Source organism: Giraffa tippelskirchi, chromosome 9, assembly GCF_054371585.1.
Source record: "Giraffa tippelskirchi isolate mGirTip1 chromosome 9, T2T-mGirTip1v1.2.pri, whole genome shotgun sequence".
In the NCBI taxonomy this organism is placed as follows: domain Eukaryota; kingdom Metazoa; phylum Chordata; class Mammalia; order Artiodactyla; family Giraffidae; genus Giraffa; species Giraffa tippelskirchi.
In genome coordinates, this window is record NC_137283.1 from 145,563,755 (window position 1) to 145,590,946 (window position 27,192).

General features: G+C 37.6%; 1 protein-coding gene across 6 annotated transcripts in view; it reads left to right on the forward strand.

Annotated features, from left to right (window-relative positions):
- The window catches only part of UTRN (utrophin), a 538,953-nt gene that overhangs the window by 457,660 nt on the left and 54,101 nt on the right, over window positions 1–27,192 (forward strand). For all 6 annotated transcript variants that reach the window (XM_081531053.1, XM_081531054.1, XM_081531057.1 and 3 more), the window contains 4 exons: window positions 4,346–4,407; window positions 6,035–6,109; window positions 13,970–14,171; window positions 21,022–21,107. In XM_081531053.1, coding sequence (XP_081387179.1) covers window positions 4,346–4,407; window positions 6,035–6,109; window positions 13,970–14,171; window positions 21,022–21,107 — 425 coding nt within the window. The remainder of the gene's footprint in view (window positions 1–4,345; window positions 4,408–6,034; window positions 6,110–13,969; window positions 14,172–21,021; window positions 21,108–27,192) is intronic.

Here is a 27,192-nt window from a genome sequence, read left to right on the forward strand (position 1 = left end):
GCAAAGCTGACAGACTGGTCAGTATCCATCAGGACAATAATCAGTTGCATTCAAGTGGACACAATTTGCATTTCTGTGGACAAAAAATCATTTGCATTACTATCGTTTTTCTTCATTTTGTAGAGTTTAAATAGCTTTAAAATAGTTTAAAATAGCTTAAGCTCCCACAGCTACACAGGTGTATCACTCACTAATTTCTGGCCCACATCAAAGGCCTTCACAATTTTCCCTGACACAAGCAAAACTAGCCTGGCTAGGCACCTGCTTAGTTATATGTCACATATTCTCACTGTTGTTTGTGTCACATGATCTGGACTTAACTCCTAATTGCTGCTTTGGTGGATTTTTTGATTTTTCATTTTATTCCTAGACTCCTGTGTTGGTTCCCTCTTAAAAAGAGGATTTTTAGTAACAAAATTGGAATTTTATTTTATAGTTTGTCAAGTTGTACAATATTAGGTTCTATTCCTCTTTCATATTTGAGATTGGCCAGAACCTAAACTGTTGTTATTTTGGGGGAAAAAATGCTACTTTTATTCTGTTTTGGTTGTCTCCTCTGGGAGGACTGGAAGCATTTTGGCAGGATAAACTGAGCAATCTGCAGCTGTTCAAATATTTTGAGACTTTGGATTGATTGTGGATTTTGCTTTAAAACCCTCCCCCCACTTAAAAAAAAGAATGAAAGAAAATCCAACAGTCAATTGCATCTACTACTTTAAAAAAAAAAACAAAAAACTGTCGTTTGGTAAGCTGCAGTTATACTTTTGTAACCAGAGGCTGTGTTTATTTTCAGCATTGGCAGTTCTGCCTAATGAATCAACTGGTATTGAATTCACAAAGGGAGGTGCCGTTTCCCACCCTCCATCTGTTTGCCAAATGTGTGTGTTCCCTCAACTCGTAGTGGTGGCTTCACTAAAAAGAGCCATTAGCAAGCGGGTGTTCTCACTGATTTCTCAGTCCTCTATCTGACTGCTGGCTGGTATTTTTCCTTTGTGGTTCCATAGAGGTTGTTTGCCAAAGCACCACACTTGTGATTCTAGAGAAAGTGTGTGTCTGTTTGTTGTTTAGGTATAAAGTCTGGCTCTGCATTACTCATAGTTTAGTTTGGTTCTTGAGCCTTGGTTTGGTCCTTCAGGATGGGATATCTGTCTCTAAGCAGTAGTGTTGCCATGGGGATTGAAATTACTCCAAGGAGGAGACAAGAGCTCGAGTGAATCCTAGTAGACTCTCTTCAAAACTGGGAGCCTGTGATGAATTTCTTTGAATTACACTCTATTTTCAACAAATCCTTCTTTAATTTTTTTTCCCTTCTCTTTTTAAAATTCTTATTGGTAATAGGGAGGAAGCTGTTTTATTGGCAAAATTTGGAGGTATCTTTTTCATGTTTTACTTTCGTTTGTGTTAGGAGTCTTTTAGGTCAATACTTCTCTTGAGTATGCATATGAATCACTTGAGATTTTGAAGAGATGACGATTCCAATTCAGTTGAATTAGGAATCTGAGATTTTGCATTTCAATTCAGCACAGGCCACACTATGAACACTAAAAAAAACCTCAGGGCACACAACTCTGGTACTTTTTCCATGGTCTTTGGAACAATTTAGATAGTCAAAGGGTAGAATGATTTGGTTGGTGTTTAGTAGCAAAGTATTTGGAGATATTTGCCTTCACATTGGTATCAGGAACCAGGTAGAGGAGTCAGACAACTTTCTAACTCTTCCCAAGATAAACCTTCACATTGAACATATGTTATTTTGTTGGAGATTTTGAAATTTCTAGGACATTTTACATACCCAATTTCAAATCTAAACTTGAAATGTTTTTTCAAAGCAAAGTATGAGTTATTTTGGAGTTCTATTCAGTTCAGTTGCTCAGTTGTGTCTGACTCTTTGCGACCCCATGAACCGCAGCGCGCCAGGCCTCCCTGTCCATCACCAACTCCCTAAGTCCACCCAAACCCATGTCCATCGAGTCGGTGATGCCATCCAACCATCTCATCCTCTGTCGTCCCCTTCTCCCCCTGCCCTCAATCTTTCCCAGCATCAGGGTCTTTTCAAATGAGTCAGCTCTTCGCATCAGGTGGCCAAAGTATTGGAGTTTAAGCTTCAACATCAGTCCTTCCAGTGAACACCCAGGACTGATCTCCTTTAGGATGGACTGGTTGTATCTCCTTGCAGTCCAAGGGACTCTCAAGAGTCTTCTCCAACACCACAGTTCAAAAGCATCAATTCTTCGGTGCTCAGCTTTCTTTATAATCCAACTGTCACATCCATACATGACCACTGGAAAAACCATAGCCTTGACTAGACAGACCTTTGTTGGCAAAGTAATGTCTCTGCTTTTTAATATGCTATCTAGATTGGTCATAACTTTCCTTCCAAGGAGTAAGCGTCTTTTAATTTCATGGCTACAGTCACCATCAGCAGTGATTTTGGAGCCCAGAAAAATAAAGTCAGCCACTATTTCCACTGTCTTCCCATCTATCTGCCATGAAGTGATGGGACTGGATGCCATGATCTTAGTTTTCTGAATGAGCTTTAAGCCAACTTTTTCACTCTCCACTTTCACTTTCATCAAGAGGCTCTTTAGTTCTTCTTCACGTGTGTACAAAAACATTGATTATGTTCTTTTTCCAGAGCCATGCCTCACTTCTTGATATATTACTTAGGCTTTAAAATTAATTTCCCTGACATTTGATTGTATGAGTATTTTAATGTCACTGTCTTTTGTGTACTGTGCGATTTTACTTAGCCTGCTAAACGGTTTTATAAGAACTAAGTGTTATCTAAGAAGTCTTTTGAGTATGATTAAATGTTATTACTCTATTCTGACCTAGATAATGAACAGTAAACTATTTTAAGTAAGGCCACTGACCCACCCGAAGAGCTGTTCACCACATATACACACAAAGAAGGAACCTAATTTAAGCACTGCATTGATCTGTATTACCCTCACCTTAGTCCCCCAAACTTCTAATTAGTTTTGGAAGTTACTGAAAAAGAGGAAGTACAAAAACTTGCTTTTAAAGCAAAAGATAAGGATCATGAGAAAAAAATGTTCAATACTTACAAAAAATACTGGCTAACTGGAGGAGGCTGGAAGAAGAGTATGAAATTAAAATGGCAAAAGAGAAATGCATATGTAAGGGGAGTGAAGAATCTAGATGTTCATGAAGAGCATGTCAGGGAAGAGAAACAACTTTTTCTCCACTCTCTTAGGTTCAGTTATTGGGGGCCTGTGAATTAAGGTGACAAAGGACAAATTTGCAGGAGAAAAGAGTTTATTTATGAATGCAATCTGCATACAGTGATGAGTAACTCAAAAAAGTGGTTGGAATTTAGGGCTTATATACCCAGTGCAGTAGGGGAAAGAATTGGGTAGAGAAAGGCTCCTATGAGAAGACCCAGTAGGCTTCTTTAGGAAACACATGTGTTTCTTCGGAGAACAAACATGAGATAAGAACGTCTGTGATAATATTTGTTTGTGCAGGTGTAAGTTTTTTTTTTTCTGTTTTTTTCATAGCCCTGAAACTCTCTTGGAGAGATTCTCTTGGAGAGCCTTGTTTCCCAAAAGATACTACTTTAAGTCAGATAAAGGAAGCTCTGACAAAGCTTCTTTCTCCATTTGTTGACTCTCAGATGTCTTCAACTTACGATAATCTTTGTACTAATCTTTGTACTCTAAGGGCGTGAGGTCTGAGTGAATCCCCACAGGGGAAGAGGGCACATTTACAGTGAAGAAGGAAAGACTTGGGGTTAAAGAGGAGGAGGACTCAGTGGACTGTGTGATGGAGGTGTTATTCACATTCCTCCTCATTTCTCTCTTTGGAAATTTGATCAGGACTCCTAAGCTTAAGTGACTCTTCCGAGCACTTCTGGTCTCGGAGAATTTATTCTGAATGAGAATCGACATCTGCCAGACACAGGTAGAGTTATTTTGGAGCCTTCACCTGTCTGGCTACATCAAGCCTGAGGCTCCACGGTCCATGACAGTCACATTTTATACCTAGGTGTTAATATCTTTAGTTGCAATTCTTTTTGAAACAGATAAAGCATATTTATTCATCTATACTGTCATGATATAATTGCTCAAACAAAAATTTACTGTCGTTTCATATATTAAGTATTGGGTTGGCCAAAGTGTTCATTCAGGTTTCCATGAGATGTTACAGAAAAACCCAGATGAGCTTTTTGGCCAAAATATTAATAAGCCTGAGTGATCTATCAAGGGGATAATTTTGTATGTATTCTTAAAATTTGAATAAGAATTCAGTTTGCATATTTTCTGTGCGGCAATTGCTATTTTATACAGTCTTTTATTTAAATGTTTTTTTTTTTTTTTCCTAGTCATCAAACACAGACAACCTGTTGGGATCATCCCAAAATGACTGAACTGTTTCAATCCCTTGGTGAGTGTTATTTTAGTTAATAATAATTAACTGACTTCAACAACTGAGAATTGTATATTCTTAAATGGACTCTAGTCACCAGTTTTCCTTACATGGCATATTATGTTTAAAGGATCATGTCATGGGCATGTAAAAGCAGTTGAATTTCTAAGGGCAATGTAGTAAATGGATTTTACCTTTCTTAAGAGAATGTATGGTTCAAAATAATGTGAACTCAAGAAGGCTGATTTTAAAAGAAGTACAATTGATTTTACCTCCCTCATACTGTATCATCTTAAGCTTCAGTTTTTTGTGAAAACAAAAACAATCGAGTATAGCAGACTGTAATCCACTGCTTCATATTTATTTTTTGCTCACTTTTTATTTAGTAAATATTATTAAATTAGCTTGTCTAATTTCATTTTGTCTAAGTAGTCATTAAAAGCTAAATTCACTTTAATAACACATGAGATGAGAATTCTGACATCATAGATTTCTAGTAGAATATGGCTGTGAGCTGATTATTATTACTGCTTCTCTTAGGTTGTTCCAGTGGCTTTGAAAGAGTTTTCTTCCAAGGGATCTAAAATGCCACTGGAGAAGGGGAGTGGCACCCCAAGACTCTCATGCCCATTCCCATTTCAGCAAGGAGAGGGCACCCCTTTTATCTCTTTATACATCAGGCTTCTGTGTGAGCTTTCTCTTGGATGAGTGAGGACAGCTGCAAAGGTTGAACAAGCAAAAGACAAACCACTGGATTGTTTTAGTTTGTAAAATGAGCACGCCAATGTTAAGAATTAGAGACTAACTCTTCTAATCTCTCTTATGGATACTCTATCTTTAGGAGACAAAGAAAGAAATTCCAGTGTCTTTTTTTCTCAACTTGATGCTAAATCTTTAAGGTTTTTTAAAATTAAGATAATATATAACATTACATTAGTTTCAGGTATACAACATAATGATTTGATATTTGTGTATATTGTGAAATGATCACCGTGATAAGTCTAGTTAACATCCATCATCAAACATGGTTACTTAATTCTTTTTCTTGTGATGAGAATTTATAAGATCTATTCATTTAGCAACTTTCTAATAGGCAATATGGTATTATTAACTGGAGTTAATCTGTCATTTCTAAAGATTTGAATATTGATTATTGTATAATTTTAACCAGATTGATTAAAGGGTGGAAGAAGCAAATAGAGCAGGACAGAAGGAGCATAGAAATAAGACTAGCTTGGTGAGTAGTGAGACGGACAGCCTAGTGGCAGAAAACTGATTATCCTTGTGGGGAAATGCCCTGGAAGAGAATCTGTCTTAGCAGTAGAGAAGGCAGCCTGTGGTGTGACGTATTTATTAAGTCATGGAAAGTCAACAGGCCATGTTTCCCTTTCCTCATTTCCCTCCTTTTCCTGTTTGAAAATGCTTTCTTGAGATCCATATAGCATTGCTTTGGAAAGTACCTCACCATGGTGCTAATGAACATTTAATTATTTTCTTATAAACGCTGTGGATTTTAGGAAAAGACCTTTTCATGTGAAAAGACATAATTTTGTATCATTGAAGTGAACAGATATAGTCTTGCCATTCAATGTAAGTTAAATAATCCTAAGCACGCTTTTTGAATGTGTTCCGTTTTCCATTTCAGCTGACCTGAATAACGTACGTTTCTCTGCCTACCGTACAGCCATTAAAATCCGAAGACTCCAAAAAGCATTATGTTGTGAGTTTATTCTGCCAGAGTTAATCACTCTGTTGTTTGGATTGCCTTTCTTGTTTTTTTTTTTTTTTAAACAAAAATAAATGAAAAGGGTTATGTGCTTGTTGAGTTAATCTGATTTTCAGTGTACCTCACTCAAGGAGTTGGCTGTGTTTCTGTGAATGCTCTATTATTCGCCCCATCAGCAAGCATGCAGTAGTAAAACAAATGAACATATGCCATTCTCAGTTGGAGAACAAAATTAACCAAAATACAGGAGTCACATAAAAAGCTTTTTCAAAAATTATGCTGCCACCCAATTTAAAAGGATTAAATCAAGGAATTGAAGTAGTAGATCATTGCCTTTTTAGTACTTTGTAATCATTTGTAGGATTCATTTGGAGCAGAGGATTCGAAACATTTTAATTCAGAGCAATCATATAAGAAAGAAATACTGAAAAATGATATTCCTGATGCAAATTTGAACTGACCATTGTTGTCGTTCAGTTGCTAAATCCTATCTCTTTGTGACCCCATGGACTGAAGCAGGCCAGGCTTCCCTGTCCTTCACCATCTCCCAGAGTTTGGTCAGATTCATGTTCATTGAATCAGTGATGCTGTCTAACAATCTCATACTCTGCCACTCCCTTCTTTTGCCTTCCTTCTTTTGCAGCATCAGGGTCTTTTCCAGTGAGTCAGCTCTTCACACCAGGTGGCCAAAGTATTGGAGCTTCAGCTTCAGCATCAGTCCCTCCCATGAATATTCAGGGTTGATTTCCTTGAGGATTGACTGATTTGATCTCCTTCTGTCCAAGGGGCTCTCAAGAGTCTTCTCCAGCACGACAATTCTGTGTTTATTTAAAGCTCTGTGTTCGTATAACACAGCATCTTGAGAGATTTAATATTATCAATATGAACTTTAACCTGTAGAGAGTATGTTCATAATGGTAATCTGTGATAGTTTTACTGAAGGATTATTTCTTCTCCCAAAACCTAAATTTAAGTATCAATATGAATTCTTTGCAACAGAGTATAGATTCATGCTATCTGGATTCTATCTGTAGCTTCTATTCTATAGCTTTAATGATTGAGTCTACTCAAAGAACTTTTAGGCCTTATCAGGTAGTTAATATGGAAAGTGACATGTGCTTTTGTGTTTACAACAGCATAACTTGAATAATTCCAAATACTCTTGTTGCTACCTTTTGTTAACAGTTATTGTATGTCTAGGCCATTCAGTGAAACTTTGCAGGTTACCCTTAGAAAAATGATATATTAAGGTTAAAAACCTGCTAGGTCAGTGGAAATTAAAAGTACAGTTTAAGCTGGTTATGTGAGGAGAGTTGAGGAAAGAAATGTGTAGAACCATTCGGAGAAAATATAGCAAGGCAAAGCTTTAGAATAAGAAACACTTAAGCTATGTCTGGGCTTCCCTGGTGACTCAACTGGTAAAGAACCCATCTGCCAGTGCAGGATATGCAAGAGATGTAGGTTCAGTCCCTGGGTTGGGAAGATCCCCTGAAGAAGGGAATAGCAATGCAGTCCAGTATTCTTGCCTGGAAAAATCCCATGAACAGAGGAGTCTGGCGAGCTATAGTCCATGGGGTCGCAAAGAGTCAGACACAACTGAGTGACTAATGTGGTAGAAGCTACATGTGGAAGAGCTGTCTGAAGGGCTGAAAAAACCTCCAAGTGAGGCAATGGACAAGAGGCTGACATGGCCTGGAAGCCCATCATCCTCGGAGCGCCAGAGATGATTGGCAGGTTGTAGCGGTCACAGCAAGGATGGCAGAATGACCAGTTCTCAAATGGAAAGCCAGCGCACTCTGGCTGGTGATCTGTATGTTCAGCCAGAAGGGAACAGGAAGTGAATTAGGAGCACACAAAAGGGATTTTAGAGAGCTCAGTTGAGCCAGGGTGCCAGCAGTTTTGAAAGAGGCTCAGCTGCAGGTCCAGTGTACAGCTGACAGACCTGGAAGGACTTCTCAGGCCAGATGAACTGTAGAATGAGGACAGATGACTCAACCGCAACACTACTGCAGTGGGCAGCCTTTCCCTTCTCCAGGGGATCTTTCCAACCCAGGGATTGAACCCAGGTCTCCCACATTGCAGGTGGATTCTTTACCAGCTGAGCCACAATGGAAGCCCAAGAATAATGATACTGGAGTGGGCAGCCTTTCCCTTCTCCAGAGGATCTTTCCGACCCAGGAATTGAACCAGAGTCCCCTGCATTGCAGGTGGATTCTTTACCAACTGAGCTATCAGGGAACCCTCTCCACTGACAGGAGATGGCTTTGTATCACTGTGAACCAGGGTCCAGTTTTCAGTAATACTTGTGGACAGATAAACAGATTAAACACATTTACTTGTTTTCTTCTGTGGGTTCTTTGAGTCCTGAAGAAAAAACTCGGTCCTTCAACTCATCCCTTCAAACTGGAGAGGAGCAGAAGGGACATGCCTCCCACCTCTAAACTAAATGACCACTAGTGACACTCACTTAGAAATGGGCTGGGTTATGTTTGATTGAGAACGTTCGAGGTGATGTCCTCAGGGCCACCTGGCCTCCACTTTCTCAGCTGTCTCTGCCCCCATTGAGCTCCTAGTGGGGCCTTGGCACCCCTGGTCCAGCTCACCTGTTTATGATTAATCTGCTCCTTCCTCTCCCATCCTTTCTGTTTACTCGAAATGCCTTGACCCTTCCTCTGCAATCGTCTGCAACCCTTTATTCCCTTCCAATGCTGTTAAAAATTTACTTCTTTTGGAAACGTTTACAAGCTGATCCCACCTGCCTCCAGCTTTTCCAGAACTTTATGATGGCCTGTAACGACTTTCTCTCTCATCGAGCGCCCCTCGCGTGCCTTTGTGTGACAGATAATGTGAGGAGGATTGCGCCGTCTGCATCAACACCTGCTTTGAGTCAACAGTTGTCTCTCATTCTGTGTAAATCTCTGCCCAGCATAGTGTCCTCACAAAGAGGGCATACTGTCGTTGCTACCATTGTTCTTTCATTTATTGGGCTCCAAGATTGGGCAGGGAATAAAACAATAGAGACTTGGTTCCCACACTCAAGGAATGTAAATTCAGACACAACCCCTCTGCTTACAACAGGTCTTGCTGCCCTTTGCATTGAACGGCCTTTACCTTGGCCAGTCTCTCCATCCTCCTCATTTATCATGGCCCACAGCAGACTCTTGTAGTTCGAGTGGATGCTGAAAGGGCAAGCTCTGTTTTCTGCTCCTCCTGCCTGAAGAGCTCATTCTCTTTCTTTTCAGGTCCTAGTTTAACTGTCATGCATCTCTAACCAGACTTTCTTGGCTGCTCTGCTCCAAATTAGGTCACTCCTGATTTTGCATCTCATAGATTCAGTTCTTTCCTGATGTGACACTTGTTTGTTCTTCAAACTCTCACAGTGTTGTATTTGATGTTTGGATATTTTCTTTATAGACTGAGGTGTTATAGAATGCTTTCTGTTTTGCTTAAGTTAGGCAATAGAGCCATTCGTGGATGTATGTGTTAGGTGCTATCTAAAATCAAAGTACCAAGGGAACAGAGGACAAGTAAGAGCTCGGGTGAAAGATGATGAAGGCTGAGCATTGGAGGGGAGTTGAGAACACAGATTTGTGAGGAGGAGGGAGAACGATTTGGTACTTGATAGATTGCAGAGAGTGAGAAGAAAGTGTTAGGGTATCTCGGGAATTACAGACTAATGATCTATGGACAGTAGTAACAGCCTTGTTGTTCAGTCACTAATTCGTGTCATGTCTAACTCTTTGCAACCCCATGGACTGTAGCACAGCAGACTCCTCTGTCCTCCACTATCTCCCAGAATTTGCTCAAATTCATGTCCATTAAGTCAGTGATCCTATCTAACCATCTCTGGATTTCTATGTCATGAAAAGGCAAGACGTTTATTTGCACATATTAAGGTGGAGATGCCTGGGAGAAGATAATATAGCTCTGATTGGGAACAAAGCAGCAGGAATATGCATTGGATATTCAAGCAGGAGATGAGAAAGAGAACCTAGAGTCTTCCAGAGAGAAGTAATAATTGCAGTAGTGAAAGTGAATGAGAGCATCAGGCTTATAGAGGGAAAGGGCAGACACGGACCTTGAGCACCACTGACATTTCTGAGATGTCTGGGAAAGAGGAACTAGGAAGGGTGCTATGAAGGGATGGTTAAACATTTCAAGAGGAAGAGAGTCATAGAAGCCCAAAGTTGGATGCTAAACAGTGTGTGTTTTTGCAGAACCGAAGAAAGGTGATCCAATTCCATTCAACCCCCTTTGCTTCACTGTGGGTTTAAAGAAAAGCCTTAAAGTTGGTAGAAAATGATTCTTTTGTGTATTTCATTTGCTGCATGACTGAGCTGTCATTTGTCTCTCTTTGAAAAGAGAAAATCATAATTTTCTGTGATTTAAATGTAGTCTGTCGTTAAAGGTACCTAAATGTGACATACTTCAGGGAGATGTATTCCTGGCTTAGGCGCTAAGGTAAAGTGTCAGAATAAATCACTAAAAATTGAAGACATGGTAGTCTGTGGGATGTGGCAAATCACTGTCACAGCTACAAAGTGTATCACAAAGGAGACTTTTCTAGAAGAAATTCAAGGACAACCTGATGAAATGGTCTTTTTGGAATTTGGTCTATTGTCACTTCATGCCATGTGGGAATGTAATAGCGGTGCTGTGTTGCTGGCAGAATTAGTGTTGGAATTCAGGAAACTTAGAACATTTTGGCAGTATTTGAATATGTTTCTCTGTATCTGTGTGGAATTATAGTTCTATGGCTCTGTCATTTATTATGCACTTCTCTTTATCAAGCACTCTGAAGAACAAATTTGAATTTTACTCCTGTCCTCTTCAAGGTTATAATGGAAAATAGTGTACAGTGCCAAGAAATGGGGTAAAAATGACGATGAAAATTCTAGATGGTTCTTTATGTTTTTTTCTGACACCAACTAGAATGCATGTGACGCTTACATAGGTTACTTTCGTTGATTAGCTGAAATTTTACTATCTGAAGGAAATGGATTCATCTTTTATCTCGATGTGTGTGTTTTATATTCTCTCTTTCTCTCTGTTGAAAGAAATGACTTCTCTGTTGATTTAGAAATCATTTTAATCTGTACAATTTTAAAGCAGTTCTTTTCCACTGTAGATAGCTTAGGGAAAAAAAAATCATTCTATGGTGTTTAAGCAGCTAGAGTAGAAACATTTCATAAATGTCTTTAAAAGTTCAAAATTAGTGGTTATTCAATGGTTAAAAACAAAAATACAAAGGAAGCTATTTGTTTATTTTATTAAAATGTCAACATAGGTCATCTTTTTGAGGGAACAATTTTGTATCATGCAAAAAGAAAATTGTTGTTTACATATAAAAAAAAGTTTTCTGAGCTTATTTTTTTAACATTAAAAAATTAAGTATGGTGATAGGGGAAGAATTTTATAATGCAGTAGTTTCCCTGAGCAAACCTTAAGTTCACATGGGTTCTGTAACTTTCCAAACCTACAGGTTTATATTTAGACGTCATCTCCATACTCAATAAATGTATAGATATATGATAGTTTGATAATCTAACGTGTTTTCCTGTTTTCAGTTAGCTAATGATTGACTCAAAGTGAATTAAAAGAAAAGATTATGTAAAGTTCTTCTATTTGTCCAGACTCTTCTTCTTGGCCTTGGAGGGCCTCCCCTGGGCCATCATGGCCTGCCCCTCTGCGTGTCTGCCTCGCAGTAACCATATGCCACCCAGTGTGTGACCACACACCATCCATACTTCCATCATCATTTCTTGGAGCTGCCTAGACTTCTTTGAATTCTTGTCTTTTCTCAAGCAATTTACTCTTCCTGGAATTCTTTCCTTGCTTTACATGGATCTCGTGAATCTTATCTATTGTTTAAGGTCCATTTCAAATCTCATCTTCCCAGGGAGCTTTTTCTAGGCTGCTTCTACTCCCCTAGCAGTAATAGCTCTCATAGAAATTGATGTCTTCTCTTAGGGCATTTTCAATAAAGTTATCAGAATGCTTATCCTCCTTCTCAGACTGGTGATCTTTGAGAGCAGGGCTCTTCTACTTTCTCCTCTGTGCCCACCCTGCATGTTCTAGCACCAGCCATGCCCATGTAGAGGTTCTGTCCATGAAGAGTAAGCTGCTGCTGCTGCTGCGTTGTTGCTTCAGTCATGTCCGACCCTGTGCGACCCCATAGACGGAAGCCCACCAGGCTCCGCTGTCCCTGGGATTCTCCAGGCAAGAACACTGGAGTGGGTTGCCATTTCCTTCTCCAATGCATGAAAGTGAAAAGTGAAAGTGAAGTTGCTCAGTCGTGTCCGACTCTTCGCGACCCCACGGACTGCAGCCTACCAGGCTCTTCTGTCCATGAGATTTTCCAGGCAAGAGTACTGGAGTGGGGTGCCGTTGCCTTCTCCAAAGAGTAAGCAGTGGAAGCAAATACATGAAATGTCATGGCTGGGGATCCTGGCCTGTGAGCCTCTTTTACCCCTACCTAGATACAAGTTACATATTTGCCAAAGTGTCATGGAAAACAAACCAGGTTGGGGCCAGATTTTGAGGGCCTTATAAATTAGGCTTGGGCTTCTCAGGCGGTGCTAGTGATAAAGAACCCACTTGCCAATGCAAGAGACATAAGAGGCATGGATTTGATCCCTGAGTCAGGAAGATCCCTAGGAGGAGGGAACAGCAACCCACTCCAGTATTCTTGCCTGGAGAATCCCATGGACAGGAGAGTCTGGCAGGCTACTGTCCATAGGATCGCAAAGAATTGGACACAACTGAAAGTGACTTAGAACATAGATAAGACTTCCTTGGTGGCTCAGAGGGTAAAACGTCTGCCTACAATGCGGGAGACCCGTGTTCAATCCCTAGGTCAGGAAGATCTCCTGGAGAAGGAAATGGCAACCCACTCCAGTATTCTTGCCTGGAAAATCCCATGGATGAAGGAGCCTGGTAGGCTACAGTCCATGGGGTTGCAAAGAGTCTTATACGACTGAGCGACCTCATTTTCTTTCTTTCAGTAGGCAGTGGAGAGCTATTATTTTTCTACAGAACCTGTTTTAGGAACTAAATGTCTTCAGGGAACTTTGTGTTTCAAGATGTGCATGTGGAGAAACTATTTAAGAATGATCAGTTTCACAGTGATATAAAGAATGAATGGGAGAGTAGTGAGTGGGCTGTTCTCAGGAGTTTGAAAAAGAGCAGTGTCATATTCTAGATGTTCTACCATAAGGAATAGAGCTTCCCAGGTGGTTCTATGGTGAAGAATCTGCCTGCCAATGCAGGAGATGCAAGAGACTCCAGTTAGATCTCTGGGTCGGGAAGATCTCTGTATCTGTTACAGTTAGGAAATTGCAATCCGTTCCAGTATTCTTGCCTAGAAAATGCCATGGGTAGAGAGGCCTGGTGGGCTACAGTCCATGGGGGGAGTCACAAAGAGTCAGACATGAGTGAGTGACTGAGCGTGCGCGCGCGCGCACACACACACACACACACACATACACACACCCCATAAGGAATAGACTTAGAGATTTATGCTTTCCTATGTTCAAAAGTACAAAGAGGCTGAAGAGAGGAAAACCAGAAAAATAAAGTAGGAAAAATTAATATTCTATAGAGTGAAAAATGAGGTCATATTGAGAAGTGTCAAGAGTATAGATTCAAAAGTGTGAATGTAAGAGATGTGGATAGAAGAGTTTAGAGATGTAAGAATGGAAATGCCATTTATTTCTTTAAAAATTGAAATTAGCTAAAAAGGATAGATTCTTAAATTGAAGAATCAAGCTAAAAACTCAAGACTGGAAGTGACTTTGTTTTGGTGTTGTTCTGTAATGTAGTGACTGTACATATTCCTTTTTCTCACCTAATTAGTGGATCTCTTAGAGTTGAATACAACAAACGAAGTTTTCGAACAGCACAAACTGAACCAAAATGATCAGCTTCTTAGTGTTCCAGACGTCATCAACTGTCTGACAACAACTTATGATGGCCTTGAACAAATGCATAAGAATCTGGTCAACGTTCCTCTCTGCGTGGATATGTGTCTCAACTGGCTACTCAATGTATATGATACGTAAGTTTGCATTTTTTCCATTAAAATATAATCATTGGATGAAATTTTTTGACAATGTAAAATACCTGAATTTTTGTAAGTGAATTTTTTAGAAAATACTTTCAAAGTACTTTTCCCAGTGGAAATATTTATGTTAATTGTTAAGAAGGAACGACTTTCCAAAAATTGAGTTCTTAACCAACAATGGAACAAAAAAGAATGTCCATCTATGATTTTAAGATCTTGCTTCAGTTTATAAAAACTGTCAAATTTGTAGTGTTTTTAGTCTCCATGCTAGAGGAAACCTAGTAAAAAAATTCTGATTTCCTTCCTCCTTAATGTTTTATAGTATTTTTTCAAAAGACAAAATTTAGTATTTATTGTTTTGAGTTTAAAAATTTATCGGTTCATAAAAACCCACTCAGCATTTTTTTGTGTGACTACTTAAGAGCAATTTGGATGGCAATTAAAAGGATTTAATTTCTCTTTTGGTATTGGCTTTATTTATTACAACAGTGGTTATGTGTATATACTGTGTTTTAAATAACTTACGCTTTAGGCCACTCTAATATCTGTAATTTAATTGGATACTCAATGTTACGTAGAGAGCACTCCCCGCTTCCAGCATGACTCATGTGCCATTAATTTGACTTTCTTGAATGTGACAGTGCATTTGTGAAATAATCAATTCTAGAAGCCCTGCTGTGGGCTGACATTTCTGAAACATTAGGAATTATTCATTCTTCTGGTAGGGGGTTAAAGTATGCAAAGATGAAATAAGAAAATTAGAACTTTTGTTTTTCTCTCAGACTCTGAAAGTTATTTTCCATTAATTAGCTATGTGAAAATTTGTGCTTTTCCGTTTTTTATTTGATTTAGAGTGAAAGAAAATAGATGATAGTTCATAAATGCAAGCAGCTGATTGATTTTGTATAAGAAGTAACTGATAGTTACAATAGCTTTCAGGATGATTTAATTCAAGTTTCATTTATTCTTTTGGCTAGAAAAATCTTTTATCTTTCATTACTTACAAATATCATAACAAAGTCTTTTTTAATAATCAAATCACCATTGTGTGGTTGAAAGCTCTTAAGAAACTCACTGAAGAGCAGATAGCATGAATCTCCATTACCATGATGAACATGGGCTTTGCTATCTCCTTGTCTAATAGATTTTAATGCATTTCATTTTAACTCCAATTTTTATACTTCTAGGATAAAACATGACTGTTAGCATTTCACTGTTAAGTTGATCTTTAATTTTTTTAAATCCTCTGAGAGACATTTTCTGTAGTAAATTCACTAAAATAACTGATCAATTAGGTGTTTTATCTTCAAAGCTTATCACTTAATTTTATGTCCCAGAAAGCTATAGTTAAGAACTTCATTAGCTCTATGGAGTATGATAGAGGTGTGCATTTTGATCTATATTGTAAGGAAGAACTGGAGAAGATGTTAAATTTTCCTCCTTCTTTTGGCATTATCTGTGACTCTAACACACTATGTTAGTCAGCTTGGGCTGCCATAACAAAGTATCACGGCACAGCCTAGGTAGCTTAAACAGCAGAAATTTATTTCTCACAGTCCTGGAGACTTAAAGTCCAAACTCATGATGTCAGCAGGGCTGATTTCTTCTGAAGCCTCTTTCCTTGGCTTTTAGATGGCTGTCTTCTCCTTGTGTCCTCACATGGTTTTTCTTCTGTGTGTATCTTTGTCCTAATGTTCTTTAAGAACTCTAATCATAGTGGATTAGAGCCCACTCTATATGCTTCATTTTAAATTAATTGCCAATTTTAAGACTCTCCATATATAGCTGCATCTTGAGGTACTGGGAGTTGGGACTGAAACATCAATTTTAGGCAAATGTAGCTCAGCCCATAACATGTACATATGCTGTTTTCACTGGACTGCCCAAAGGGAATAGTGCCACTTAGTTGGGAAGGAAGCAGTATGTGAAATGTTGTGATTCATATTCCAGGGAGTTAAATTTTGTCTTATTATCACTTTCTACCATCAAACGTGAACACATGAGAAATGCAGCACAGAGATAGTGTTTCTTATTTAGAAAGACAGTATTTTAAAATTCTCCTTTTTAAAAGAAAAAAGCTTTTAGGATTTATCCCCTTTCCATGCCAAAGAGAGTCCTTGACTTTTGAGAGTCCCTTGGACAGCAAAGAGATCAAATTAGTCAATCCTAAAGAAAATCAACCCTGAATATTCCCTGGAAGGACTGATACTGAGGCAGAAGCTCCAATGCTTTGGCCACCTGATGCGAAGAGCTGACTCAATAGGAAAGACCCTGATGCTGGGAAAGATTGAAGGCAGGAGGAGAAGGGGGCAACAGAGGATGAGATGGTTGGATGGCATCACCAACTCAATGGACATGAGTTTGAGCAAACTCCAAGAGACATTAAAGAGTTGGACATGGCTTAGCGACTAAACAACCACCACAGCATGCCAAAGAAACTGCAACAACCATGCTGGGTGAGAGCAGTGGCCATTCAGTTGAGTTTTCCATTTTGAAGAGAAATGCCACTAATTCACCTAAGGAAAAAACAGTTACTGATGGTAGTCTCAGATGGCCAGAGTTAATTACCCAAATTTCTGTAGCAACTATGACTTATTCATTTATCTAAACAAGAGATATTGAGCTTCCTTTGTGGCTCAGCTAGTAAAGCATCCTCCTGCAATGCTGAAGACCTGGGTTCAGTCCCTGGGTTGAGAAGATCCCCTGAAGAAGGGAAAGGCTGCCCACTGCAGTATTCTGGCCTGGAGAATTCCATGGACTGTATAGTCCATGGGGGTCACAAAAAGTCAGACATGACTAAGTGACTTTCACTTCACTTCAAACAAGAGTTGTTAGCTATTTTCAAGTCATTAGTTTCCTTTGAGAAACTGATAGAACTGTGATCTACTCCATCCAATGCAACAGGATATTATGGACCCCTAAATGTCTCCGCACCTTGGAAATGGTATCATGACCAACCTCTTTATTCATTCAGTTAATCTGACATTTATCTATTATAAATATATATATATATATATATATATATATATATTACTGCATTGCTTTGTGTAGCATGTTGCAACAAGACCTGGTATATTCAGCTCTTGAAATATATTCAACCAGCTGTTGAAATAACAAATGATGCACACACAGGAGGTCCTAGAATTCTGGAAGCAAAAGGACTTCAAGGATCTTCCATTCTGTCCTCGTTTTACTGATTGAGAAACTGACCCAATGAGATAAGACAATTTATCCATAGCTACCTACTGTATATTAGTGGTAGATATGTAACTAGTGACACGACTGAGCAACTGAACTGAACTGATGTAACTTGTATTCAGGTTTTTTGATGATCACTTGATTTTTCCTACTATAGTGCCATATCTAAGAAAAATGGGACTTTATAAATTATATTGTTTACTGTTTCTTTCAGCTTTTAACATGTACCACCTTCTAATATTCTGAATTGTCTGGGGAAAAGTCTATTTTCTTCTGTTGTGGAGGATAAGAATTCAAACTTTTGGTTCTGGTTGCTTTACAACTTGGCAACCACTTAATTTTTGGCATCTCAATTTTTCAGATGAAAAACTGAGAGAAAAATATCTGCTCTGCTTCTCATACATAAGTGATTGTGAAGGGCAAATGATCTAGTATATTTAGAAAGTACCTTATAAACTATAAAGATAAGATTGATTCCATTTATGTGTTCACAGACTCACTCAGTCTTGATCTTCCTGGGCTAAAAAGTCTTAATTCCACAATATTCCTTTTAAATTTAATGGAAATCACATTTATTTAAATCAAGATTTAAAGCAGTAGTCTGGATTATTTGGTTTAAATATTTTTGTCCCTGCAGAAATTATTAATCTCATTTGATGCATTGTTAAGTCATTTTCCCCACTATCCAAGGTGGATATAATTTTATTTATAAGGTATAATATGTATCTTTCTGGTTGAATTAATTTCAGGAGAACTTATGAAAACTATCAGGGAACTAAATACTGAAATATAGGGTTATGTCACTCACTAAAAAATTTTATTGTCTTCCTATTCTCTTTCAAATTCTGTAACATTTAATATCAAAGCCCTCTATCATCTGGCTCCATATAACCTGGGCAACATTATCAATCATTTACCCTTGATGCAAGTTCTTGCTGTACCTGATGAATCTTGACCCTAGTGCTCACATCCCCTTCCTCTGTCCCCTTGTCTGGGCTTTTCCTATGACAGTTTGCTTTCTCCTGTTCACGGGAGTCCAGCCGTGTCATGTCTTCAATGTCTGATTTTAGACTTTTCTTCTATCAAATGTTCTGAGGCTAATAACTACGTAGGCTAAACACCAATCATTAACGACTAGTCAGCCACAGTGATCTTGTACTTGATTATTTCCATGCGTAAGATCGGTCGTGTATTTCCTTATGATTCTCTAGCCGTTTTCTTGTCTCACCTGTCCAGCTAGTCATGGGTAGGAATCGTGTCTTACACTTTACGGTACACAGAACAATGCTGGGATCTCAGTAAGCCTTCATAATCATTGGTGGTGCAATGAATGGATAATTGACATTTTCAGTAGTCTTCCTGATGGTGTTTCTTTGTTGTACTGTCACCGTAGACTGGAGGTCAGCCTCCAATATGTATGAGTTTGATCTTTTTTTTTCCCCCTTAAGGGCTTACTTTGTCCTTAGCCATATTCATGTGCTAGTCCATTTGCACAGCCTTTTGTTATTTTCTGCAAGTCTGTTGTCCAGAGAATATAATTTCCTGAGTTTTGGAGGGTAAAAAACAGACACAGTCTTCTTTTCATGTGATAATTAGGAAAGACCTTAAAAATATGAAATAGAAACACACTTCATAGCATGGCTCTGCTGCTGCTGCTATGTCACTTCAGTCGTGTCCGACTCTGTGCGACCCCACAAACGGCAGCCCACCAGGCTCCCCCGTCCCTGAGACTCTCCAGGCAAGAACACTGGAGTGGGTTGCCATTTCCTTCTCCAATGCATGAAAGTGAAAAGTGAAAGTGAAGTCGCTCAGTCGTGTCCAACCCTTAGCGAACCCATGGACTGCAGCCTACCAGGCTCCTGTGTCCATAGGATTTTCCAGGCAAGAGTACTGGAGTGGGTTGCCATTTCCTTCTCCGCATAGCATGGCTCAGTTTAAGGCTAATTTGAAACCTGTATTTCTATAATTGTGAGAAACTGGAATGTGCATATAAAGTTTATATTTCTGCTTATAATGGGTATATTTATTTTAAATTTTAAGTATTAGTTATTTCATAGGTCAATTCTGAATGTTGTACACATACATAGCAAGGGTTCAGTATGTTTGTTGGGTGTGATTTAATATAGGTTGTAAACTCTAGGCTATCAGGGAACTTTTTTTTTTTTGCTGTGCCCTACAGTTTGCAGACTTTTAGTTCCCCAACCAGGAATTGAATCTGGGTCCTCGTCTGTGAAAGTACAGAGTCCTAACCACTGGATAGTCAAGGAGTTTCCACAAGGGACTATTTGAAAATACAGTTTAATAATCCCTAAGCATGCTTTCTTTTTTATAAATTTATTTTATACTTTATATGTCATAGCTTGAATACAGAAACTTACTTGAGTATTTATAATTTGAGAATGAAAGATATCAATTAGCATTAATAATAAAAGTATCAATAAGCCAGACTTAAGTCCAGTTTGACAATAAGACTACCTAAAATTAAATGAGACAAATATTTATATGTTGTTAAATATTATGAATTACTAAATTTTATGTACTCATATAATTATGTAAACATTTAGTTACAGGTTTTGAATGTGTTGTACTTGTGTATGGAAAACATAAGAAAATTCACAATAAAAACTGAAATTGAAAACTGATCCTGTTTATGTGAAATAGTAAAGATAGCAATCTTTATATCTTTATTTTTTCGAGACTGTGTATTATTTCATAGCAAGGATCGTGTGTTATTAGTGTTTGTAGCTTCTGCATTTTCCTTTCCACAACCCCAAGATCCAGTACAGTGTGACATCTGACAAAACAACTCATTTATTCTTTAACAAAAGAATAAATACAACTTTAACGAAAGATTTTAACTTTTGTTAAAATTCTTTAACAAAAAAATAAATAAAACTCCATGCTTTTAAACATAAAATAAAGTTATTCTTCTAGTCAAAGTATATGTGAAATTGAAGTAGTCTCTCATTGGCATAATATGAAGTTATTTCCTCGTGTTAATTAAATACATTTGGTATTTAATTGTAATTTGATACTTCCCCAAATAAAGATTGCACACCTGTGTGTTTAAGATCACTGACTATTATAACTGCAGTAGTAATTTATAGAAACTACATTGACAAAGCTAAAAAAAATTCAATGAAAACCAAGTGTTTTAAGTATTCAACAAGTTATAAACCCTCAATATAGGGCTAATTTTCCAGTCAGTTTTCTTACATCTGTTTTTAGATACATGTTATCCCTTTCTTGCTATATTATCACATGCATATTATATATATATCAGTAGCTATTTTGTATATTGCATATATAATTATTAACAAATTTTAATTCAGTGTTTATAAAAATGAAATCTTTTTAGCTTTATAATTAGCACTTTCATTTTGCTTTGTTTTGTTCTTTCTAGTTCATATGTTGTGTAAAGTGACTTTAGGCTGTTTATTCTTCCAGACTAAGTCAAATATATTGTTACGATTTGTCATGAACTTATGGTATGGGCTTAACATTAATTAATAAAATTGAATAGAAAGTTGCATTAAGATGCAGCTTTTTTATGGTTTACCCTCAAGAAAGTAGACATCCAGAAATAATTAACATACTCTGTACAGTTTTAAAGGCATCTAACACATTGAGATTCTTATAATTTCAGGGGACGGACTGGAAAAATAAGAGTGCAGAGTCTGAAGATTGGATTGATTGCTCTCTCCAAAGGCCTGTTAGAAGAAAAATACAGATGTATGTAAGACTTTTCCTCTACTAGTATTGTTTTTAGTAATAATAATAACAATTTATTGGATACTTACTTTTGTGATTTGCTAGTAATAATGATTCCCATTTTTTAAAAAACCTTGACTATACATGTACTAAGCTAGACAAAGGGTATCAGTGCAAAGTGAAGTGGATTTCTGTGAAATGGAAAACTGATTTATAGGATCAAGATGTGAGGTGCCTTGATGGAGTAAGAACCAACTACAGATTATATCTCACTTAATTCTTAGAATGATTGTCCCATAATATAAGCATTGTGATGTCCATCTTCCAGCTGAAAAAAAAATAATGCTGGGGATGGGTTAAAAATCTAGTTAAGGCTGCAGAGACAGTAATTATGGAGCTAGAATTAGAACGTAGATTTTTCTGACTCTAAAGCTACAGCCTTTTCTATTTCCATATATTTCCAATGCTAAGAAAATTGGGATGGACTACAACTGTTATAGTTACAGTGAGACAAATAATTGTATTTTATAGTGTGAAAAAATTAAAAGTAGTACAGTTTTTAAAATTTTTTGTTATATTTGTTTTTATTCAGCAAATAAGTCAGTGGTGACCTTTTAATATCAGTTAATAAAGGTCAGCATCTTGGCATTTGGAAACCATCAGGCTTAGGAGCCAGGAGGACCTGCCTTCCAAGCTCAGCTCTACGACTTAGTGGCTGGGTGATTCCACTGAATACCAACAGCTAAGCAGTAGTAAGAATACTCCCATTTCACATTCCAGGAAGCTGAAACTTGGCAAATCTTCAACTGAAGAGTGAAACTAATGATTCTTGTTTTGAAAGTAATGACCTAAAATAGCAGTTGTTGAATAAATGGTAATAAATACTACTATGTCTCCAAACTCTTAATTAGCGTAAAATTTTTGATTTAATTATATCCATAAAATATGAGTTACTTGATTATGTCTTGCATAGCCTCATGTTATTCTGTACAGATACATCTATCCATACTTTCGAGAGAGAGGGAGAGGGGGATATTTCATGAATGGGAGGTACCAAAGACAAGAGAATATTTGACCTCAGCTTCTGTAAGTTTTAGTTTTGCATCTTCTATGAACATAAATACATTTTAAAATATATTTATTTTCTGGGATGACTGTGAGGTGGTTTGGTTTTGAATTCCAGGGCTAGATCATGATGGTTTTTTTTACACAGTTTGACAAGGATGCCAATGAAAAGAGATGTGGACCTGTATGAAATGAAAAGCTGATTGTAGGATCAGGAGGTGAGGTGCCTTGATGGAGTCAGAACCCAGTAAACTCATGCAGAAAAAAGCTTTACCCAGACTTTTGCATGGTGGCACTTTATCTAGATTGTATTCAGCATCATAATTGTCAAAATATACCATTTTCAAAGCTAAAAATGTTGTTACTATAATGAGTGAGAAAGAAAAATGTTAATGAAATCATCAGTGTATCAGATTAGAAAAGGACTTTTTAGAATCAACTGTGATTTGCTGTTTTCATGTGTTCCTGAAAGAATTTAGGGTTTGTTGAAAAGTTACAGTTATGTCATTGAGCTCAGCCTACTCTGAAAAGAAAGCAAATACAACGGCAGAGTTTATCATGAATACTACTAAAATGTAAGTTCAGTTCAGTTCAGTTCAGTCGCTCAGTCGTGTCGGACTCTTTGCAACCCCATGAACCACAGCACGCCAGGCCTCCCTGTCCATTGCCAACTCCTGGAGTACACCCAAACCCATGTCCATTGAGTCGGTAATGCCATCCAACCATCTCATCCTCTGTCATCCCCTTCTCCTCCTGCCCTCAATCTTTCCCAGCAACAGGGTCATTTCAAATGAGTCAGCTCTTCGCATCAGGAGGCCAAAGTTTCGGAGTTTCAGTTTCAGCATCAGTCCTTCCAATGAATATTCAGGACTGACTTCCTTTAGGATGGACTGGTTGGATCTCCTTGCAGTCCAAGGGACTCTCAAGAGTCTTCTCCAACACCACAGTTCAAAAGCATCAATTCTTCGGTGCTCAGCTTTCTTTATAGTCTGCATCTCACATCCATAGATGACCACTAGAAAAACCAAAGCTTTAACTAGATGGACCTTTGTTGACAAAGTAATGTCTTTGCTTTTTAATATGCTGTCTAAGTTGGTCATAACTTTCCTTCCAAGGAGTAAGTGTCTTTTAATTTCATGGCTGCAGTCACCATCTGCAGTGATTTTGGAGCCCCAAAAAATAAAGTCAGCCACTGTTTCCACTGTTTCCCTATCTATTTGCAATGAAGTGATGGGACCAGATGCCATGATCTTAGTTTTCTGATGTTGAGCTTAAAGCCAACTTTTTCACTCTCCTCTTTCACTTTCATCAAGAGGCTCTTTAGTTCTTCTTCACTTTCTGCCATGAGGGTGGTGTCATCTGCATATCTGAGGTTATTGATATTTCTCCCGGCAATCTTGATTCCAGCTTCTGCTTCCTCCAGCCCAGCATTTCTCATGATGTACTCTGCATATAAGTTAAATAAGCAGGGTGATAATATACAGCCTTGATGTACTCCTTTTCCTATTTGGAACCAATCTGTTGTTCCATGTCCAGTTCTAACTGTTGCTTCCTGACCTGCATACAGGTTTCTCAAGAGGCAGGTCAGGTGGTCTGGTATTCCCATCTCTTTCAGAATTTTCCACAGTTTATTGTGATCCACACAGTCAAAGGCTTTGGCATAGTCAATAAAGCAGAAATAGATGTTTTTCTGGAACTCTCCTGCTTTTTTGATGATCCAGTGGATGTTGGCAATTTGATCTCTGGTTCTTCTGTCTTTTCTAAAACCAGCTTGAACATCTGGAAGTTCATGGTTCACATATTGCTGAAGCCTGGCTTTATTTTTCAAGCTGATTATGAGAGTCATCTAAGGCCAAAAGAGTTACAACATGGTGGCTGTAGGTTTAGAGCAGAAACCAAATTCTACGCAATATATAAAAAAATCTCTTATCTGTGCACATACCTTCACACATACTTCCGAAATGTATAATCTGTCAAATGAGGAGATATTGCAGCATACATGTACTCATACGCTCGAACTACAGTGGACACACTTTCCACAAATATCAGTGAACTTAATACTCTGTATAATTCGACATTAAAGTTTCAGATTGTGGCAGGGGAAGAGGAAGCCCTACAATGAAAACCTCTGATATTTTATTTAATCCATGAAGTATGCCATTTAGGGGGCTTCCGAGGGACAGAGGCACCTGGTGAGCTACAGTCCATGGAGTCACAAAGAGTTGGACACAACTGAAGCAACAGAGCATGCACACACATGCCAAGTAGAAATTAAAAGAAATCTTTGAGTTGAAATCTTTAAATCTTTCTTGAGAGTATTGAGACACAGAATATTCTGGGTTTTTGTTTGTTTGTTTGTTTTTTACTTTGAGGTCCTCAGCAACTCTGATTCCAGTTGTGATTTCCCCAGTGGCATCAGAACACATTCTCATCATTATTATTTTCTTTGTTGGAATTAATATTCAGGACAATTTGTTCTCCAAACTCAAGGGCAGAGCTGCTATTCTGGGTGAATTGGTATCCATCTGAACATTGATTTTACAATGGTTCATGTCAGTCTGTCTACCCTGGTGACACGATCTTTTTCTTTGTGACTTCCTGGGAATGTCGCTTGATTAGGTTCTAACAGCACCTTGGCCTTCCTGCTTATAGCTCAGTGGTTTCCTGGCCTCATCAGAGAACATTTACAAAGATGCTTTCAAATGGCCTTTTGCATCTCTTTTTTGCTGATTTATTTTTAGATTGAGACTTTCCTATGATCCATCCCCACATCCTGATACTCCTTGTTGTATCTGACTGTAACATCAAAATGTGAACTTCTATAAGAATTCAGGAATATGTCAGAATGTTAGGGAATCGTTTCTGTTTTTTGTATAGTTTTACCTTACTAGTGACATAGTAGTGTAGCTATCTTCCTCAAAAGGGTGGGCAGAATGGATCTTGCTAAACATGTGCACTTCTCTCTAGAGATTTTTATTATTACATCTATGCATTAACTCTGTATTGATTTCAGAGGCCTCATCCCAGGAACAGGTTTACAATGAGAATCATAATAAGAATTCTGGGTCATATGGTAGCTTTATTCCTAGTTTTTTAAGGAATCTTCATACCATCTTCCATAGTGGCTGTATCAATTTACATTCCCACCAACAGTGCAAGAGGGTTCCCTTTTCTCCACACCCTCTCCAGCATTTATTGTTTGTGGACTTTTTGATAATGGCCATTCTGATCGTTGTGTGATGATACCTCATTGTAGTTTTGATTTGAATTTATCTAATGATGAGCAGTGTTGAGTATCTTTTCATGTGTGTGTTAGCCATTGTATGTATTCTTTGGAAAAATGTCTGTTTAGGTCTTTTCGCCATTTTTTGATTGGGCTGTTTGTTTTTCTGATATTGACTTGCATGAGCTGCTTGTATATTTTGCAAAGTAATCCTTTGTCAGTTGTTTCATTTGCTATTGTGTTCTCCCATTCTGAGGGTTGCTTTTTTACCTTGTTCATAGTTTCCTTTGCTGTGCACAAGCTTTTAAGTTCTGTTAGGTCCCACTTGTTTATTTTTGTTTTTATTTCCATTACTCTAGGAGGTGGGTCATAGAGGATCTTGCTTTGATTTATGTCATCAAGTGTTCTGCCTATATTTTCCTCTAAGAGTTTTGTAATTTATGATCTTACATTTAGGTCTTTAATCCATTTTGAGTTTATCTTTGTGTGTGGTATTAGGAAGTGTTCTAATTTCATTCTTTTACATGTAGCTGTCCAGCTACATGATTTTCCAGCACCACTTATTAAAGAGGCTGATTCTTGCTTCCTTTGTCAAAAATAAAGTGTCCATGGGTGCATGAGTTTATCTCTGGGCTTTCTATCTTGTTCCATTGGTCTATATATTTCTGTTTTTGTTCCAGTACCATACTGTCTTGATGACTGTAGCTTTGTAGTATGGTCTGAAGTCAGGAAGATTGGTTCCTCCAGCTCCATTCTTCTTTCTCAAGATTGGCTATTTGGGGTCTTTTGTGTATCCATATGAATTGTGAAATTTTTTGTTCTAGTTCTGTGAGAAATGCCGTTGGTGACTTGATAGGGATCATATTGAATCTGTAGGTTGCATTTGGTAGTATAGCCATTTTCACAGTAGTGATTCTCCCAACTCAGGAGCATGAAATATCTGTCCATCTGTTTATGTTGTTTTTTTATTTCTTTCATCAGTGTCTTATAGTTTTCTGTCTACAGTTCTTTTGTCTCCTTAGGTAGGTATATTTCTAAATATTTTATTGTTTTTGTTGCAATTATGAATAGGATTGATTCCTTAATTTCTCTTTCTGATTTTTCATTGTTAGCATATAGGAATGCAAGTGATTTCTGTGTATTGATTTTGTATCCTACAGCTTTGCTAAATTCACTGAGTAGCTCTAGTAATTTTCTGATAGTATCTTTAGGGTTTTCTATGTATTGTATCATGTCATCTGCAAACAGTGAGAGTTTCATGTTGATGTTTGGCAGAAAGTAACACAATTGTATAAAGCAATTATCTTTCAATTAAAAATAAATTAATTAAAAAATAAGAACTCTGGATAAATAATTTTGGCTAGAATGGTGTTATTTTTAACAAATGAGAAGAAACAAGTAAACTCTAACCAAATCTAAGTGAACAAATGATAAAAATTAAATTTATTTTAATTGAATTTGCTTTTGCTATGTATGTTTTTAATTAAAGTCATATTTCATTATAATTACTGTGTCAATATCACTGAGCTTGGTTTATTTACTTGAAAATTTACTGTTGACAGTGTTAAATCTTGCCTTATTCTCTTTAAAAAGGGGAGGAGGGCAGAGGAATGATACATTTTGATCTGATACTCATTTATAGGTGTGGTTTGAAAATGGTTTTTAGGATCCAAAAAATATTTATTCTCCTATCTTCTATTCTTGGAAAACCTTATATGAAAACCATTTAGAATCTGTACAATTTTGAATTTTTAGAACTTGAAAATTTCTTTCCAAAAAGTATTAGTTTCTATAATGAAGTGGATTGTTTTTATGTGA